The sequence below is a fragment of the Protopterus annectens genome, chromosome 1.part1, assembly GCF_019279795.1.
Source record: "Protopterus annectens isolate FY-2018-M chromosome 1.part1, PAN1.0, whole genome shotgun sequence".
Classification (NCBI taxonomy): domain Eukaryota; kingdom Metazoa; phylum Chordata; order Ceratodontiformes; family Protopteridae; genus Protopterus; species Protopterus annectens.
The window spans coordinates 43,529,892-43,551,021 of record NC_056726.1 but is presented as its reverse complement, the minus strand read 5'-3'; the positions used below and the strand labels follow the sequence as shown (position 1 = coordinate 43,551,021).

Genomic DNA, 21,130 nt, shown 5'->3' with positions numbered 1-21,130 from the left:
ATGTTTTGCATATTATGTAGGAAAAACTAATAGGGTCCTGAAAGACAGGATCCTTGAGCATGTTAGAGATGTAAATAATTGGAAAGAGACAAGTGCACTGGCAAATCATGTTAGAAAAACTGATTCGTCTCATACTTTTAAGTTTTTTGTTATTCAACATGTCCTCTCAAATATACGGGGAGGTGACTTAGAAAATACTACAAAAAGCATAGAACAAAAATGGATTCTTAAGCTGAATGCTGAGAAATATCCTGGCTTGAATGGAAATAGTTCCTTAAAGCCTTTTTTTAAAAGCCAGACCATTGAAGTACTAGAATTATTATATTATTATATTTCTTTTAAGTATTTTATTTCATTTTACGTATCTGTTTTATGCACCATGTTTTTACTCTGAGTCGTTCATATTCTTTTTGTTTATATTTTAAATATTGTTTCTATAAAAGTAGAAAGTTGCTAGAATGACAGATTTTGCATTATTATATTTTTCTGAAGGATATGAAGTCAGAAACTCAAAGTTTTAACTACGTCTTTTATATATATTTATAGCAATGTTTTAACTGTTTATTAGTATATTAAGGCATATTTATTTATGTTTTTATGTATATTTACATTTACATATATTTAATGTTACATATTTATAAACATTGGAACATGTCACTACTGGATTGTCAGCTGACTTTATTGCATTTTCTGTATAAGCTTTATTATGTTAAACTACTGTGTCTGATGAAGCAACTAGTGTAGTTGCGAAAGTACTAACCATTTTTATTTTTTTCAATTTTTAGTTTGAATAAACGTATGTTTGTGTGTTAACTTTGTGCATTTTATTTCATTTTACGTATCTGTTTTATGCACCTTGTTTTTACCCTGAGTCGTTTGTATTCTTTTTGTTTTAATTTAATACTAACACCAAAACTATGTACATCTTCAAATATTGAAGTTTTACCCTAATAATAGGAACAAATGTCCCAAAATGACAGCCACACTCATAGATGTGAGTTAACCTAAAAGAAAGGTTATCCATGCTAAGACGCATGGTGCAGCCTGTGCTTCTACTAAGTGCTAACTGTTTTTTGTCTTATCTTTATAGCACTCCTAGCTGGGAAGAAACCCTGAATGCTTTAAGAGAACATTATCTCCTAGCTAGTTTCTCTTTTCTTTTTTTTCCCCCAGCCAATCACTCAACACCAGACTGTAACCAGTTTCTCCTGATCAGATTGTCTCCATGGAGACATAAGTTATCAACTCATTTGTGATTGTATTATCCAATTGTGGGGTCTATATTAGAACATCGAAATTTCACAATTTCGAATGTTCTAACATCGACCCCTATTCAGCAAATGCTGACATTGAACATGCAGAACAGCAAATTTTTTTCTAGGGAAGAAATTTGATGTTCCGAAACACATATACACAACACAAGCACACCAAACAAACAGCAATCCACACACATGCACCTAAAATCTTACAGCTAACCCTACACTAAACTGTAGAAACACCATTAACTATCCACTTACCTTAACCCAAACCCTAACCCTAAGGTCCGTCACTATCACACACTCACCTCACCCGTGCCCTAACCCTAACTCGCCTAACCCATCCTAACCCTCACGTCCACACAATTGCACACATACCTAACCCGCACCCTAACCCTAACTCACCTAAACCACGCCCAATCGCACACTTACCTGAACCCAACCCGTAACTTTCTACTACAGCGCTGAAAATAGCAAAATGATAGAAATGGACAACCGGATTATTTCCTTAGGAAAAAATTAGTTTTTTTGTTGTTTGCTATTTTCAGCATTTGATGAATAGGGGTCGATATTAGAACATTCGAAATTGTGAAATTTCGATGTTCTAATATAGTCCCCAATTGTGACCACAAATGAGCAAAAACTCCTAAATACTAACAGTATTTGGAACACAAAAATGCATTTTGCCTCCTTGCACCGCTAATGTGGGAGGCTGCATCCTCATATCCTCACCACTTTTATATACTGCCTCTGAGGTTGCACATTCATGGGAAAGGGGTAAATCCTTTTTACACCAGTAATTTGACCTACTAAGGAAACGATGGACAGTTGCACAAAAGTGTCATTTCCCACTGCTTCATGGACATGCTTAAGTCCTCCTGATTCATATACATGGATTATGTTAATGACAGTCATTGCAACTGTAAAATTGTACAGGTTCCTGTAATACATTTGTAAATCATGTACTTGTATGCATAGTATACACATGTATTATTTGCAGCTGTGGTAGGGTAATGTCTGCCAAAAATAAACCACTGACAGCTCAGCATGTAGGCTGCTATGTACAACACAGGGTACTACATTTACAGCACAACTGCTGCCTAGCTAGTAGCAACCAGCATGTAATTGTACCAGGAGTACTGTGTAACAAACATTGTGGCACTGTATTACACATGGTATGGTGTCATGGCCAAGCGCAGTTCACAGAGAGTTTAGAAGCACACATATATGTTAGTTACATTATGACTTCCTTTGGGGCAGTTTGTTTTTGCCACTTGTGATGGAGGAGTAGCTGGTATGCTGGTCATACAGCATTTTAATACATGGAATTGTTTCCCACTATGTATAAATTTTCCTAATATTAAATCCTGCCATCTACTTTGTTGCACACACAGGACATACTTATGTTGTTACACATGGCTCCCCATTCTCTGCATAACATCACTGTCAATGCAATATTCACAACATTTCATCAGTAGGCTCTAGTCGTCTGCACTTGAGCTGTGATACTTTTTCTGCCTTTCTGTGTTGCATGGTCTTCAGTTACATGTTTGCAAATTTCGAATATTTTTAAGTATATCCTTTGCATTCATACAGCTTACATGCACTCATCCATGAGTGCAGTAGTGTAAGTTCCAGACCTTTGCACTAGGTTCTCTTTACAAATTGTGAAGGGGTGCAGTATTTGGTTCAGAATGTACAACAGTCGTATGCAATTGCAGATGGAATTTATGAAGATTAGGCAGAATATGAAGGAACCTATATTTCTGGCATTGCATTCCACTATATTTTCAATGTGCTTTTTTTTAACAAAGTAGTACCATTAGTTCAGTGAGTGACTCTTTTTGTTTATCTGAGTAATATTTATACTATCAGGAATATCTCATTAGGCTCATTTCTAAATAATAATGGATGGTTTTGTTATGGTCCTTTCATATTTATGTTGTTTAGGTTTAACACCTTAATAGTGACAATGCTTTCCAAACCTGATGTAGATTGTGTTTTTTTTCCTTCCTTTTGCAGCTGACCATCAGCTGACCCTGAGAGCCATTTCTGTCAAACCCATCTCGCCTCCCCCAGACTTTCTCTGCCCCATAATTGGTGCCTAAGAGGAGATTGAGATACCATGTGGCAGCATCATATATGCTACTAAGCAGAATATTTTGGTATGCCCAAAGTACCCCCCCCACACACACACACACACACACACATACTGTCTTTGTGCAATTGACATCCTGGTGTATAGTCCCATTTCCACAGCAACTCACATAATGCCCTGCCTCCCTAAAGATAGCAGCTCCCCATGCATCCTTGACCTGTACCAGAGGTCAACCTTGAGGCATGCCAGTGTACACACCGTCCACCTCAGATGGGCATGCCCATCCTCCTGATTCGTTGTTGTCCGAGCAACTAATTGAATCCAGGCCACCTGGGCCGCAGTCAAAGTTTTATCCCTCTATGCTGTGGTAATGGCGTACTGCTGTACATTAATTGCTGTTGTTTTGTATCTCTATTTAACTATGTTTGTTTCTTGATTGCTTTTTCATTAGGTTAATCAGTAGTTATAAATGCACTTTATTTGGTTTCACTGGTGTTGTAAAAGTTGATCTGCATACTTTGTTTAGCTAGGTATTAAACTGACTGTTTCCAGCATTTTGTGTTCTGGTTGTATTTATAGGTAATGATGCAAAGTAAATTAAATGGCACACTAACATACAAAGTCTTTGTTTTGGCAGCAATATGAGAAGCCGCTTTCAGAAACAGAACCCAAACTGTTAAGTGAGAGAAAACTAAAAGTAGTGTTCTATCAAATCAAGGAAATTCTGCAGTGTCACTCCTTGTTCCAAATAGCACTGGCCAGTCGCGTGGCGGAATGGGACTCCAGTGAAATGATCGGGGATGTATTTGTTGCTTCAGTAAGTGTTGTTTATACATACTTCTGCTTGTATTTATGCAGCTAATCAGGCATCCTTAATACCAGTTTATTAGAGAAGCTGAATGTTCACACTGATTGCATGTAATTCATAGTTTTGTTTGTCCAGACTTGCCAGTGTTCTTATTAAAATTAGAAACAGCAAAATATGACTGTCAGCATGTCTGTTGTTAGTGCAGAAGAAACAAAGACTTCAAAAAGGAGAAATCAAGTACTGAATCAGCTGAATAACTAAAGTAAAATAAACGTTTCATTGTAGAAAAATAACTGACGAGATCATTGTTGGGAAACATTTTTCCTTTTGTTCTATATAATAGTTTCAGACATGATATCATGTTAAGTTTATGATATGAGCAGCTTTAATTTATTAAAGCACACAGATTTTTTATGCAAACGCACCACAGGAAAGTAGATTAATAAAAATCTGATTGTTAATTGTCTGGAGATTGTAAGAATGCTGATAACTTGTATACTGTTAGCAGATTAAACAAGAAGGTCCAGATCATTTATCAAGCCTGGAAGCCTGGGCCAGAAGCCAGATTTGTTTAATCTATTCAGTATTTGTAAAGAAACTGAAATCTAGACAGCATGCATTTCAGTGCTATTAGGCAAAATGAAAAGGCAATGGACAGTTAAATCAGATTGAGAAAGATGGGTAATGGATGACCACTGTGGGAGGAAGGATTTTAAGAAAGTCATTATGTAGTAACTATGCTAATGGTAGGGAGGGTCACGTAAAACACTCCAGTTAAGAGTCATTAGTTAGCTAAATACTACTGTGGCAGTCTACAGAAATTCCCAACGAAAGAAACAAACAACAATATAACTCAATATAGTATGAGAATTTGGTGGAAACACACAGAATACACGGTCTCAGCGTTAGTTTTTAAAATTTGATGAAGTTAAGTTAATTTTTTACTTATAAATTTATATGATATTCGGAACAAATTTTAATGTTTAGTGTGCAACATGTTGCACACTATCAAATAAAAGCAAACATGCTAACTAAAAAAATAAAAAATTTTGTTAAAATTTTTTATTCAAAATAACTGTTACTATAAATATTTACTATAAATAAAAGTTATTGGCGCTATTAAGAGGAAAAAATGGAATATGAAATCTGAATCCACTTTCTTAACTACGAAATTAGAATAAATTACTTTGGTCCATACTTTATTTCTTCCTTCCACTTCTTCCACTTTTGTCCACGGAGTCTACAGAAATGGTTACTGTGATATGATACTGTGTAAAGTTTCAGACTTGCTGCCTTTATCTTTTTTGTTTTGCAGGGTTGTAGCCTCTACTGTGACTCTTCTGGATATGCCATTCCGTAGTGTCCAGGAAGTACTTAATAGTTTTAGGCTGTTACATGAAAATTATTAGACTGACCGACTGACTTCAGATGTCATTGCAGCTCTTGCGAAGCATATGTAGTTCTGGAAGCATGTTTGTTAATACACTAGCTGGTTTTCATTTCATAAGTTGATAAGAATTGAAAGTAAATGTTACACGTTCAAAACATAAATCTCTTCCAAGCTGTCACCACCCACACCTGTCATTCATTTTCAGCTATTAACTGCAATCCCACACAAAAAAATGTAAATGTATCTAAGCACACGTTTTCACATGAAACACAGGAACACACCTTTGGTGCTTAGCATCTCCTTACCTGAATATACAACTGAAAGAAAGACAGCTAACAGAAATGAGCAGAATTGTGTTGTTATTTTTGAAATGCTGTGTTGTTGTATGTGTGTGTGTGTGTGTGTGTGTGTGTGTGTGTGTGTGTGTGTGTGTGTGTGTGTGTGTTCTTATTTATGCGCAGGAATGCTGGGCTCAGTTTGAACCTAGTATTCTTTTTACTTATTTTTTGAAAGGGTAAAATGAACCATTATTGATAAATTAACATTTTTGTAAAGAATTTCCGTGTTTTCTTTCTTTCTTTTTGGTTTAGAATATACAACATATAATTGTTTGTAACATATGAAGATGAAGGACCTTTAATTTTGTGTATTTATGAGATACAGCATGTATTATAGATAAATACACGGGTATCAGTCTGCAGACTATTACAAGCCTAGCTAATAATCAGAGGTCAGAATCAAATCCTGTACCTTATATCTGTGAGGTAACCATTATGCCAATCCTGACCCCCCCCCCAACCCCATGTGCAGTCTGGACATACAAGGATGGAGTGAACCTCTAACTTTTGTGTGCTGCATTCTGCCCTTGTCATGTTATGCGAGTTTTACTGACCGAGTCATGCATTCTTTAGAAATGTGTCCCACCCATCGGTATGTTTTTCTTAGTGCACATTCAGTATGAAATGTGACACGCTAGGCTTTTAACCAAGTAAGAAACAGAACAGAAGTACAGTGAACATGACCTTTATAGCCTTTTAGCTCACTCACCATGCCCAGGTCACAGCATGATTTACTGCATCAACGTATTTGGCAGCGTAGTACCAAATGTATAGGTAAATGCTATCAACAAGAGTTTTGTAAAGTATATAACATGTACAACAGACTCTTGAGACAGCAGTGATTAGAGAAGCACAAATCTTGTGTAAACTGCATTCGTTGGAAACTGTGCACAGAAAGTGCTCATGCAGCACCATGATAGAGTATCACAGTGCCAATATAGTGTGACCTATGGCAGTATGTTCACCTTGCGGTATTCCCTGAGTAGCATATTTATGCTTTGCTACAAGAAATAAAATGTGATCCTTGGGCACAGATGTCTTGTCACTTGCAATCCCTGGTTTCCTTTGAGCCACTTCCTTAGGCTTAACTGCCTTAGACATAGATTTCCAAACCCAGTGTCAAAAATGATATGAGATACTTATCCAAATATTCGTATATATCTATATATGTGTGTATGTGTGTGTGTGTTAAACTGTTCCGGAGCATTTCAAGACATAATGGGACATTTTCATTTGTCCTGTGACTCAAAAGATTATCAGGAGTTTTCTTTCCCGTCCATTTCCCACCCTAGCTTCACCAAATCAACATCTAGTTATATGTATAGCTGTAGTAGTATGACTGCAGGCAGCTGTAAGTAGTGTGTGTGTGTGTGTGTGTGTGTGTGTGTGTGTGTGTGTGTGTGTGTGTGTGTGTGTGTGTGTGTGTGTGTGTGTGTGTGTGCCAGTATGGGCATGTATGCTGGTATGGGTGTGTGTCTGTTCTCTAGATGAGGATTAATTATTAGTAACAGATTGGAAATGTTTAAATGTGTACTTAGAAATGCTGTATTGAAAATTACATAAAGGAAGTTGTCTAACTTCCCTCCCACACATAAAGAATAATACCTAACTGGACTGCTGGTGACTTTCTTGCTCTCTTGTTAGGTGGGCTTTTATTGCATCAACTGCATTCATTTTCCAATTTTTGGTAAATACAGATGAACATAAAATTAAGATGATTTTAGTTATTGTGAGGTGAACTATACAGGTCTTAGATAAAACTGTACTCAGTTTCATGATTAGAAATGTTAACGCAATTTATATGTTAGTTGTCACTTGGGTAAGTAGCTTGATCTGTAGACCCTTTTAGCCATGATCTGGGCTACAAGCACAATGGAAAATGTATACAGAGAGAGAGATAGAGGATAACTACACAGACGTAGTATAGATACATTTGTGATTTTCATTGTATAGATAGTGAAAGATAAATATCAAAACTTTACTGTAGTAGTCAACCAGAATGCTTTTAGAAGATGAACAAAAATGGAATTCTGTGAGAAAACCTGTACAGTTTATTTATTTTATTTATTTACTGACATTTGTTTACTGGGAAAGTCTGACTAGGCACAGGTGCCCTTTTTCAGTGGAGACCTGGGGAGAAAAGCGCCAGGAACTTAGCTCCATGACATATGGAGAATAATAACACCCCACAGACAAAGACCAGAGGTCAGGACTGACCCCCATTCTCAGGGGGTTTGAGGGACAAATCTTACCACTGAACCATCATGCTTTCAAGTAGTACTAGAAAATGATTTTGAAGTACTCAAGTAGAACAAACTTGGCGTAAATGTGGTTATTATAAGTTAAACATACTGAATGGCTTCCGCTATGCTTTCATTGTAAATATATTGAAGATTTGAATGTTCAGAAGTAATCTGTTGATGCTTCAGCTAAACTGAACTTCCAGAAAGTGCTTTTGTTTTCCCTAGGGCAGAAAAAATTCCCTTGTACCTTCAATATCACCTTAGTTATATATACTAACTACTGCATGGTTACACAACAATAAGAAAATGAGAAAAGATGAGATACAATGAATCACATGTGGTGTGCCAATAGAAACCACACTGACAGTGATTCTCTCAAGGGGAAATGATCAGGGAGTTGAACACTGGAGGAAATAGTTAAAATCGACAAGTTTAAACCTCATTCACTTAGGTTCAAGTAGGTGCAAGATATCTCATCGAATGGATGCTAACAAGTAAACAAGTGGCACAGTATTGTTATTTTGTATTAAGTTGATTGAATAAAGAAATATTGGAGAAATATTGGAGAAGACAAATGATCAGAAGACAAAAAGGTGGACACCCCCATGATGACTAATGACTGGAGATGTATCTCAAATATTTTTCAAGATATTAGACTCAAAAGACTAATATTATTCCTTTTTCCTCCCATTGCTATAATTTTGGAACAAAAGGCATTGGTGAATTACTTATATAATGCATGCTGTTTCCTCCTTATCAGAGAAAAATATAAGCTTGTAAATTGCATACTGAATGAAGTGCAAAGCTTCTGGCTAAGGAGCAGTCATGCAATGTACTTCCAGGGTTTATAGCTTTGTAATGAGTCTCTGATTTATACTTCCGGGTTTGTAGCTTTGTAATGAGACTCTGATTTATTCTTCAGGAGTTTAGAGCTTTATAACGAGTCTCTGATATATACTTCCAGGGTTTATAGCTTTGTAATGAGCCAGACTTTGTGAGTTTGCATGTCCCCATATGTGTGTGTATGGGCCTATGTGTGTGTGTGTGTGCTTGTGTGTGTGTGTGTGTGTGTGTGTGTGTGTGTGTGTGTGTGTGTGTGTGTGTGTGTGTGTGTGCGTGTGTGTGTGTGTGTGTGTGTGTGTGTGTGTGTGTGTGTGTGTGGAGAGAAAGAGAGAGAGACATTGAGATGCTCAGTCATCAGAAGTGATATTGGCTGCCCTGTTGAATGTACCTGTATACATTTCATGATCAGTGCATGATGGATGATTTGCAGTGGTGCTTTGGAAAATACTGGCAATGAGAATGTATCAGGGACTTACAGTTGTCAGTTAAATTCATTGCAGAATACTGCTGAAATGTTTTGATATTGCTTGTACCTAAATTTATGTTACAGACCAACCAAAAATACTTTTAATCAGTATTTGTCTATCCAAAGCAGCTTCTAAGATATATTTTTATAGCATTCCATTTTTATTTTATGGAAAGTTAAAAAATCTGGTGATGTTGCCAAAAGCACTAAAAGGTGACTGCAAGTAAAATTAATATCACATGTCCTCTAATCAAAATGCCATAAATATTGTATTTCTTTTACAAATTAAGAAAATATATCGGAAGGCAAGGTATGCCACCATTACAGTATAAGCTAACGGGAAGTTGTACAGTTCTTGCACTTTGTCATTCTGGTGCTGAATGACATTAGATATTGATTGTCACACAGTGTGCACAGCAACATCAACATGGTACGAATCTTTTAGAAAATTTCAAGCGATTGTAACAGACATTTTAGCACAAGAGTGCTGAAAGGCTTTCTGGCCTTCACCACTGATTTATTATAATGTACACATTCATTTTTTTTACCTTACAACAACATTTAAAAATACTGTGATGCTTGCCATGAGATCTAAACGTTAATTGTACACTATATAAGTTAATAACAGCAAATGAGGCACCATACACATATGGGCATGGCTCTCAGTGCATGTTTAAGTGTCCATAGTGAGAAAGAAGGAAAAGTTGCTCCATATGAACAGACAGGGCTGTTTGGGGATACTACAGTGACTATAATATTTTTGAGTCATTCGGTACCTTTTTACCTGTATTTTTTGCCTCTTTGCCTCTTAACCTTTAAACTTTCGACAATATGTCTTCAGCCCATTCATTCATTTTTTTACTGGATAACACTAAATACAGGGTTGATAGCCACATAAAGGAGCCACCATCCAGGCTGTGCGTACTTCCATCCTCAAGATTCAAGGACTTTTGACAGTAGTTTGGGATGACCAAGCTTACATCCTCTGTTTCTAGCCATGTTGATGCTGTGCAAACCCCTGCTTACATGGTGGTGATCAGCCCTTGGAGCCACTGCTCCCTTATCTCAGGGTGGGCGAGCTGGCACAAGTTGCCCACTCTTATCCTCCTCCACCTTGTCCTTCCACCGCCTAATCTGCTAATCAAACTCAGGTTGTTTGGGCCCCAGTGGACTTCACTCCTGTGTGCCACAGAGCTAGATCCAAACATTCCGTACCTTTTCATAGGGTTTCAAAATGCAGGGCCACAGAGTATGACAGCTAGATCAGTCTCATTATTGATAAATATGTAACCACAAGACAAATTCCTTGTATGTGTCATTATGTCCAATCTGGCATAACATATTTTCACTTGTATTATTGTCTTTGTGATCACAGATTTTTGTGTCTAAACATTAAACTCCCTACTAGATGTGTGAGTACCTGTGTGTGCATGTGTCTCTCTGTTTGTGTGCATTTGTCTGTGTCAGAGTGTCAGTTTCACATGTATTGCACAATTACTCTAAGGTCTGATTTTCAGTTATAAGACCATTTTTGTGCCACAATAAATGCATTATTTTCCAAGCACAACAAATATGACCACAATGAGAGTCATTCTAATACAGAAGCCTTCCAAGTTCTGTGACTGATTGACCAAGTTGACTGCATCAGATTACACTTTCTGGTACATTTACATGTCAGGTATATGGACGGGGAATTCTTTGTCACAATGCAAACTTTGTGTGTAGTGAATCAACACATCTTGGAGATATATATATATGTGTGTGTGTGTGTGTGTGTGTGTGTGTGTGTGTGTGTGTGTGTGTGTGTGTGTGTGTGTGTGTGTATTCTCACCTCTGTGAGCATGGATTTCAAGGCCAGACCCTGGGAACTATTCCCCCATTAGCCTGACTAGTCTGATATGCAAAGCTATGGAATGCATCATCCTGGACCTAATAAACAAGGATATAGGGAATCTCCAGACTCTGGATCCCACACAGTTTGGTTTTGTGAAGGGCAGATCATGCCTGCTCAACTTGGTTGATTTCTTTGAGTCAGTCACCAGAGCTGTGGATGAAGGCAAGGTGGTTCATACAGCCTACCTTGATCTGGCCAAGGCCTTTGATACCATTCCCCACTCAGGAATCACTGAGAAACTCACTAAGCTAGGCATCAACCCCTATATCACTAGGTGGGTTGCAAAATGGTTCACAAATAGAACCCACAGTATGAAAGTAGCTGACTCCAAATCAGACTGCTGATTAGTCACGAGTGGAGTCCCACAGGGTTCGGTCCTGGGTCCTCTCCTGTTTGGTATCTACTTCTCTGAAGTCCAGGCCAACACAAAGGGACTCAGGCTGATAAAGTTTGCAGACGATTGCAAGTTTGGGAGCCATTATTAATGTTGATGTTGACATCCTACAGAATGGCCACACTGAGACCAATGACTGGTGTCAGAACCATGGCCTTAAGCTCAATGCCAAAAAATGTGTCGTCATCCCCTTTGGGAAAAAACACAGTTCCCATGAATTACCACATTGATGGTAGTCCACTGAACACAGAAGGCGTTATAAGAGATCTGGGAACACAGGCTGACAGCAACCTCTCTTTTGATCACCACATTGCCACTGTGGTCAGAAAGTCCTTCTATGTGGCACATCTCATTACTAAGGGTTTTGCATCCAGGAAGAAAGAGGACATTGTCTCCCTCTACTCTTCCCTCATTAGGCCAGTCATCGAGTACAATGCCCCATTTGGCATGTACCTCACTAGACACCTGCAGCAACTGGAGAGGCTACAAAAGTACCTCACAAAGATGATTCTAGGCCTTAAACACTTGTCCTATATGAACAGACACAAAAAATTCCAACTATTCTCTGTCTCATATCACCTACTTAGAGGTGATCTCTGCTTGACTTACAAAGCCATGTTTGACCCAGTTCTGTTAGAAATGCTACATCTAAAGAAATCCCAATCCCTCTATACCACATGCTCCAGAGACCTCAACCTCATTACCACAATCAACAGAACATGCTGGAGGGACAGGTTCATAACCCAGAGACTGCCCATGTTATGGAATAGACTTCCCATACATGTCAAGCAGAGCACCTCGCTGACCCTCTTCAAGAGAAATCTTGATGAGTGGATGGGAAACAGAAAATTTACCCCAGGGATAACACCAGTGGCTCTACCCGACAGAGGCACTTGGAACTAAGGTTGGGTGGCACTTTGCCAGGGTAATACTATGGCTAGGCTTGTAAAGGCCCCAGGGCTGTTAGCCTAGTACATACCTATGAACCTATGAACCATGTACACAAATGTTCAGAATTGTCTAAGATATGCTACAAGATATGGGCTTTTAGGACTGATTATTTATATATACATCCAATATATATTTAGGTATTATATACATCAGTGGGAGTGGTAAGCACTAGGTAGCCTATCTACCACAAGAGGAGTGGTTCTGGCCCAGAAATTGTAGTTTATTGGCCGTTTGGGCATTTTTTCCATTGCTCTCAACTTTCTGGTTTTAAAGCCCGTGTTTGCACTTGATCCCCACCTTTCCCGTAACTAGTCTAGTCCAGGTACAGATTTGCTGTATCCAGGACTGTTTGTAAGCTTCTGAGCCCCCCAAGCCTTTGTGTTGGAGTGTAGCCTTCTAGCTTATCACTGGGAGTGGTAAGTACTAGGTAGCCTGTCTACCACAAGAGGAGTAGTTCTTGGCCCAGGAATTGTAGTTTATTGATCATTCGGGAAGTTGTCCATCTCTTTCAACTTTCTGGTTTAAAAGACCACATCTGCGCTTGTTTCCCATCTTTCCTGTAACTAACATACTGGAAAGCACTAGAAAGTCTTAAACTGATACAAGCCTTCTAGCTTAAAAGAGAGACTTTGGAGTGATTGAGTATCAGTTTTCTGTATTTTCTTGTTGTACTTAACTGTTTTCCACCTAAACGCTGATTTTTCCAGCACTTATTGTGATTTAAAAGCTTGTTTTTTTTTTTCACATATTGTGCTTATTTGACTACCTGCACTTTTAAAAAGTTTTTTGTTTTAATAAATTGTTTAACTATTGTAGGCTACACACTAGTGCGATAGCCTTTTCTGATCGCTTGTAGTCATTTAAAGCTGTTTTAAGTGTACTTTTTACAGTTTTTGCCTTATCTTTTCAAAAAAAAAAAAAAAAAGTCTTATTTCCCGCCTTTCTACAGTAGTATAGTCCAGTTTTCAGGCTAGTGCTGAATTCAGGGCTGTGTTACAAGTTTCTGAGTTGCCCATACCTTACTTGGATAGAGGGAAGTTTCTCTGTTCACCTGTGAGAGAGGGGAACTTTGAGCAGCCATCTGTCCCTGGAGGAGTGGTTCCAGCCCAGAAGTTAGTAGTTTAAAAACCGCGTTTGCACGGTTTGTGCACCGGGCAGCACTGGTTAGCTAGGGTTAAATTATTCCTGGCTCCACTAAGTCTCCTCTTCAGTTTTTCACTTGAAACTAGTCTAACTCTCAACCTAAGCACTCAAAAAGCATCCTACAGTCCAGCACTTGCTCAGACCTAATAGCAAGCACTAATATACCCAGACACTTGACTGCCCAGCAGGGCAAGGCTCTTTATCCACCTCTCACCAACCAAGTGACTAAGTAGCTCACCCTACTATTCAGGCATGACCAAAGGGCAACTTCAGGTGTACTGTCCAGTCCAGCTGGTGAAACTGGGTATCCTGAGGTAATGTTACAACTGCCTCATGTACACAGACAGCCCTCTCCTCCTACCACAAAATACTAACATATGCGAGAGATGCAATTATACAGCCAAACTGGAGGCTAAGGTACTTCCACCCAAGACTGGAACAGACAGTCATGAGGAGAAGGTTAGCACTTGCACCACACCTCCAGCCTCACATGGACCTACTAAACTAGCACTGGCAAAAAATACACATAAATATACAAAATCATACTCGGAGGGTCTAAATAAAAACCTGCAAAAGCATCAGAGAGCTCCAAAGCAGACACCCACAAAACCTGCACCTCCCGTCACAAACCAGACAACACATAAAACACAAAATCAATATGTCGCACAATCACAGCCCTTAAGGTGAAATAACATACCTAACACACTAGTAATAGGCAACTCAATAGTCAGGCACACTGACGCCCCACTCACTAGGCTGGACAAGGAGAAGGTTACTGTTAGCTGCCTATTGGGAGCCAGAATCCGCCACATAACACAAGCACTCAGATCACTCCAGAACAAGTACAAATATGACTCTGTCATTGTTCATGTTGGTGTGAATGACCTGAAATGTACCTCCCTGGACTACATGAAAAGAGACATGGAAGAGCTCTCTGATCATGCAGCCCAGGCGGGTATGACCCTGACCCTGAGTAGCATCCTGCCCTCACCAAGAATCATACCTCTGTATAAAGAAAAAATGATCAATTTCAACAATTGGCTAAGCTTCTGGTGTCATTCAAAGGGGATCCAGTGTCTGTCAGCCTGGGATGACATGCTCGACAAGCTGCGTTGCTTCGCAAGAGACGGCTTGCACCTGTCATCCATTGGCTTTCGAATACTGGCCAAGGCTGTTGCTGCCCCCATAGTGCCTTTTTTAGGCAAGGCTCAAAATTGAAACCCACCACCGTAAACAGCACAAGTAAAAAAATGAGGGCTATGCTACTCAACGCCAGGAGTTTAAATCTCAAAATGCATGCGCTCGAAGCACTCCTAAGTATGGAGAACGTCGACATCTGTGCAGTAACTGAAACCTGGTTCAAGGCTCCAGAGAGCACTCCAGCACTACTGGGCTACAACTCGCTACAACTCATACCACACATTTTGGCCACAAAACACGGAACGAAACACAAAAGGAGGGGGTGTATCCATATTCATCAAGGATACTCACACCTCCAAGTTAGTGGTGCAGCATGATACCTCTGAGATCATCCATGTGCAACTAACATCGAGCAAATCTGCAATGCAAATTGTGGCCTGCTACAGATCACCCTCCATGAGCCAGGACCACCACTCCGCCTTTCTGGAAACACTGGAAAACATGAAGGTGATACCAAACACCCTGATATTGGGCGATTTCAATTACCCTATCATTAACTGGGAAAACTGCTTGAGTACAAACTCCCAGGCTCAGCGCTTCTTGGAATTTATCAACTCAAATGCCCTGGATCAGCTGGTAATCTCCCCTACCAGAAGCCACAACATATTGGACCTGGTCATCACCAACATGGGCGACAGGTGTTCCATACCGGAGGTCAACCTGTCACTGGTTAGATCAGACCACCCTGGATGTCCACACCCCACCACAACCCCCAACCAAGGAAACCACAGGGAAAAACCTTTCTAAAGCAAACTTCACCTTACTTAAGGCAGAGGTGGTAAGTTTCACAGCCCACACGCTAAAGGATAACACTGCCCAAGATGCAGAATCCTTTACAATTGCACTCTATGAGCATCTACAAGGATGCATGGATCGTGCTGTCCCTAGCAAGACCAAGACTCACTCCCCTAAGAGAAGGAAACCAGTCTGGTGGACCCCTGCCATAAACAGGTTATACAACAGAAGGAGAAAACTAGTTCAGAAAAAAAGCAAATCCCAAGAAGGAAAGACATCCCTGATCAGTATCAGTAAGAAACTAAGGTCCCTCATAAAATCATCCAAGGCTAACTTTGAAAGACAAATAGCCAAGGATTCGAAAGATAACCACAAAGCCTTCTTTAGCTATGTCAAGAATTTAAGTGGAAACTCGCAGATATGCTCTAAGCTAGTGCAAAATAGCACAAAATATACTGAACCTACTGATATTGCCAACATCCTGGCAGATAGATTCAGTGCAAACTTCACCTCCCTCTCACCTTCAAAAGGGCCCACAACAATACTGGAAAAGTGTAGTGTCCCGGAAATCACAGAAGCACAGGTGAAAACAGCCCTTTCAAAAGCCAAAATCACAGCATCAATGGGGCCAGATGATGTCCCAGGCTGCATCTTGCATGAACTACAGAACAAACTAACCCCCCACCTAAACACGCTGTTCAACCTAAGCTTCTCCACAGGCTACGTGCCCATAGAATGGCGCACAGCAACAGTTATTCCGCTCCACAAAGGAGGGGCCACAACTGACCCTGGTAACTATCGCCCCATAAGCTTGACTAGCCTGGTCTGCAAGGCTATGGAGCGCATCATCATGGAACTCATTAAAAAGACATTGGTTCATAGGTTGGTACTAGGCTATCAGCCCTAGGGCCTATACAAGCCTAACCATAACAATTCCCTGGCTATTTCTTCTCACACTGTTTACTTCTCTGGACACCTGTCTAGCAGGGCGACTGACGTGATCCCCGGGGTGAATTTCCTTTCTCCTATCCAATCGTCAAGGTTCCTTTTGAAGAGGGCCAAAGAGGCACTCTGCTTGACATGTGTGGGCAGTCTATTCCAGAGTCTGGGGACTCTCTGGGTCAGGAACCTATCCCGCCAGCATGTTTTGTTTATTGTGATGACAAGGTTTAGATCCCTGGAGCATATGGCTCTGAGGGATTGGGATTTCTTTAAGTGTAGCATGTCCAACAGCTATGGCTTTGACATGGCCTTGTATGTTAAGCAGAGATCGCCTCTGAGTAGAAGATATGCTACAGACTATAGCTGGAGTTTTTTAAGGCGGTCAGCGTAGGGCATCTGTTTTAGGCCTGTGATTCTTTTAGTGAGGTATTTCTGCGGCCTTTCCAGTTGTTGCAGATGTCTTGAGAGGTACATACCAAATGGGGTGTTGTATTCTATAATGGGTCTAATGAGAGATGAGTACAGTGGGACAACGACCTCCTTTTTTTCTGGATGAGAAGCACTTAGTGATGAGGTGTGCCACATAGAAGGATTTCCTGACTGTTGTGACAATGTGGTTATCGAAGGTGAGACCACTGTCCACCTGTGTCCCTAAGTCTCTTATCACACTTTCAGTGTTTAGTGTACTGCCACCTATGTGGTAATTCACAGGTACATGTTTTTTTCCCAAAGGGAATAACTATACATTTCTTGGCATTGAGTTTGAGCCCATGGCTCTGGCACCAAGCATCTGTTTCTGTAAGGCCCTTTTGTAGAGTATCCACATCATTTGGGGATTCAATAATGGCTCCCAGTTTGCAGTCATCTGCGAACTTTGTTAGCCAGAGTCCAGTGTTGGCCTGTACTTCAGAGAAGTAGATGCCAAACAAGAGTGGTCTCAGGATTGAACCCTGAGGTACTCCACTTGTCACTTGTCTGGAGCTGGATTTGGAGTTGGCTACTTTTACAGTGTGGGTTCTGTCAGTAAGCCAGTTGGCAACCCATTGGGTGACATAGGATTAATACCCAGCTTAGTAAGTTTATCTATGATTCCAGAGTGGAGGATGGTGTCAAAGGCCTTGGCGAGGTCTAGATAGACTGTGTGGACCACCTTACCCTTGTCCATGGCTCTGGAGACTGATTCAAAGAAGTCAATCATGTCCAGGAGACAAGATCGGCCCTTCACAAACCCAAACTGGGTGGGATCCAGTGTTTGAAGGTTGCCAATGTCTTTGTTTATAAGTTCCATGATAATACGCTCCATGGCCTTGCAGATAAGACTCGACAGACTGATGGGACGGTAGTTTCCAGGATCCAAGGTGGATTCCCCCCTTGTGGAATGGGATAACTGTAGCTCTGTGCCACTCAGTGGGCATGAAACCTGAGGTGAGGCTATGATTAAACATGACACTTAGGTGAGATGCCAGTTCATATTGTAGTTCATGTAGTACACAGCCCGGGATGTCATCTGGTCCCATGGATGCTGTATTCTTAGCATTGGAGAGTGCGCTTTTTACCTGTGTGGCTGTTATTACCTGAATTTGGCAATCTTCCGGTATTGAGATGGGCCATTTAGGGGGGGAGAGGGGGGTGAAGTTGGCACTGAATCGATCTGCCAGGATATTGGCAATATCTTTGGGATCAGTATATTTAATGCGATTCTGTTTTAGCTCAGAGCAGATCTGAACATTGCCATTTAGAGTCTTGACATAGTTATAGAATGCCTTGTGGTTGTCTTTGGAATCCTTGGCAATTTTATTTTCATAACTAGCTTTGGAGGATTTTATGAGGAATCTCAGTTTCTTACTGAGGCTGGTAAGGAAGTTTTTTGCATCCTGGGATTTTCCTCTTTTCTGCAACAGTTTCTTCCTTTTGTTGTAAAGTTTGTTTATGGCAGGGGACCACCAGATTGGCTTCCTTTTTTGGAGGAGAGCATTTTGGTTCTATTTGGGATGGAACAATTCATGCATGAGTGGATGTGCTCGTACAGTGCCTTAGTGTAGGATTCAGCAGTCGAAATTTCAGTTCCCGTCTGCATGGGTGTCATGAAGTTTGTCACTTCTGACTTGAGTAGCATGGAGTTAGCTCTGGAGAAGTTTTTTTATGGAGGTTTCCTTACTGGGGGGTGGGGGTGGGATGTGGATGTTAAGGGTGATTAGCTTATGGTCAGACCTGACTAACGAGGGAGTGACCATCGGTGTGGAGCTTCGATTTCCCATGTTGGTAATGACCAGGTCTAGGATATTGGAGCCCCTGGTGAGACTATGGATTAGTTGATCCAGGGCGTTGAAATTTATGAAGTCCAAGAACCGTTGGGCAAAGGTGTTGGTACACGAGTAGTTTTCCCAGTTAATGGCAGGGTAGTTAAAATCACCCAGTATTAGGGTGTTTGGTTCTATCTTAATATATTCCAGTATGTTTAGAAAGGTGTAGTGAGAATCTTGGGGCATGGTGGGGGAATCTGTAGCAAGCTACAATTTGGATTGCAGTCTTACCTAGTGTTAGTTGCACCTGGAGAATTTCAGACGCATTGTGTTGGGCAACTAGCCTGGTGGTGTGAATATCCTTGGTGAATATGGACACTCCTCCACCTTTAGTGTTTCAGTCCTGGTTTGGTGCCGAAATGTGTGGTAATAGTTGTAGCCTGGTATTGCAGGGGTGCTCTCTGGAGCCTTGAACCAGGTCTCAGTTACTGCACAGATATCGATGTTCTCCATTTTTAGGAGTGCCTCGAGAGAGTGCATTTTGAGGTTTAGACTTCTAGCATTGAGTAGCATTACCTTCAGATTTTGCATGCTTGTACCTGTTACGGTGGTGGTTTTGTCCTTTGAACTTTGCCTAAAAAAGGCACTATAAGGGTGGCAAGAGCCTTAGCCAGTAACCTGAATCCCAGGGGCGACAGGTGCAGACCATTTCTGGCAAAGCATCGTGGTCTGTCGATCATTTCGTCCCAGGCAGACAGATACTGGATCCCCTTTGAATGACACCAGAAGCTTAGCCAATTGTTGAAGTCAATCATTTTGTCCTTATATTGTGGTATCATTCTGGGTGAAGGCAGGATGCTACTCAGTGCTAGGGTCATACCTGCCTGGGCCACATGATCCTAGAGCTCTTCCATGTTTCTTTTCATGTAGTCCAGGGAGGTACGTCTCAAGTCATTCACTCCAACATGGACAATGACAGAGTCATATTTGTACTTGTTATGGATTGACTTGAGTGCATGCGTTATGTGGCGGATCCTGGCACCTGACAGGCAGCTTACTGTAATTTTCTCCTTGTTCAACCTGGTGAGTGGGACATCAGTGTGCCGGACTATAGAGTCACCTATGACTAAAGTGTTAGGTACGTTGTCTTGCCTTAGGGGCTGTTGCTGGGTGGCACACTGGTGTTGTGAGCTATGTGACACTTTGGTTGTGATTGGTGTTTGTTTGCATTTCAGCTTCAGAGGTCCTTGTTGCTTGGGCAGGTTACAGTTAAGGGCCTCCGCATATGTGGATTTAGTGTTGCTATATGTGGATGTTGGTGGTGTGGGTTTAGAAGGGCTATGTGTTGCTTGAGGTGTAGTGTGGGTGTTAACCATCTCCTCTTGACTGTCTAGCACAATCTTGGGTGGAGAGAGCTTTGCTTCCAGTTTGGCTATGTAAGTGCATCTCTCACAGGTTGTAGTGTTGGGTGGTAGGAGGAGAGGGTTGTCTGTGTACATGAGACAATTGCTGCATTGTCCCAGTATGCCCAGATTCACCAGGTGGACAGGAGAAATCACCAGAAGCTGACCCTTGGACATGCCTGGTTTGGTGCTTTTTTTTGTAAAGTACAGGAGCTGTTTTCCCTTACCTTAGCAAGGTACTTTGCAATTATAGGCTGTTTAGTGTCTATGATTAATTTCTCCTTATTAACAAGGAGAGGTGAGTGCTTGAATCAGTTTAAGGCTTCCTAGTGCTTTCCAGCAGGTATTAGAGCAAGTGCTTATCACAGGGATGCTTAAAGGTAAGATGAAAAAAATGCACACTGCAGTGTGCACTAGAGATGTTATATGTGAAAGTAGGTAACTTAAGTTTTACCTGTTTAAAAAGTTAAGGTTTAGTGGAGAGTTACTATTTTTAAAACAGCAAGATGGATTGAAAGGGGTGGTCACTTTTGTATTCTGGTACTATGGAATACAGTAGGATGGCTAATAAATTAAATAGTTGGGAACCTCCAAACACTTGACCCGACCCAGTTCATTGTTAAGGGCAGATCATGCCTACTAAACCTGGTTGTCTTCTTCGAGACAGTCACCAAGGCCATAGACGAGGGAAATGTGGTTCACACAGCCTACCTTGATCTCGCCAAGGCATTCAACACCATTCCTCACTCGGGTATTATAGAAAAACACACCAGCCTGAACATA

At 40.7% G+C, this 21,130-nt stretch overlaps 1 protein-coding gene across 4 annotated transcripts in view; it reads left to right on the top strand.

Annotated features, from left to right (window-relative positions):
- ARHGEF10 (Rho guanine nucleotide exchange factor 10) overlaps window positions 1-21,130 on the top strand; it is a 2,254,368-nt gene that overhangs the window by 930,485 nt on the left and 1,302,753 nt on the right. For all 4 annotated transcript variants that reach the window (XM_044073505.1, XM_044073484.1, XM_044073499.1 and 1 more), the window contains one exon: window positions 3,992-4,171. In XM_044073505.1, coding sequence (XP_043929440.1) covers window positions 3,992-4,171 — 180 coding nt within the window. The remainder of the gene's footprint in view (window positions 1-3,991; window positions 4,172-21,130) is intronic.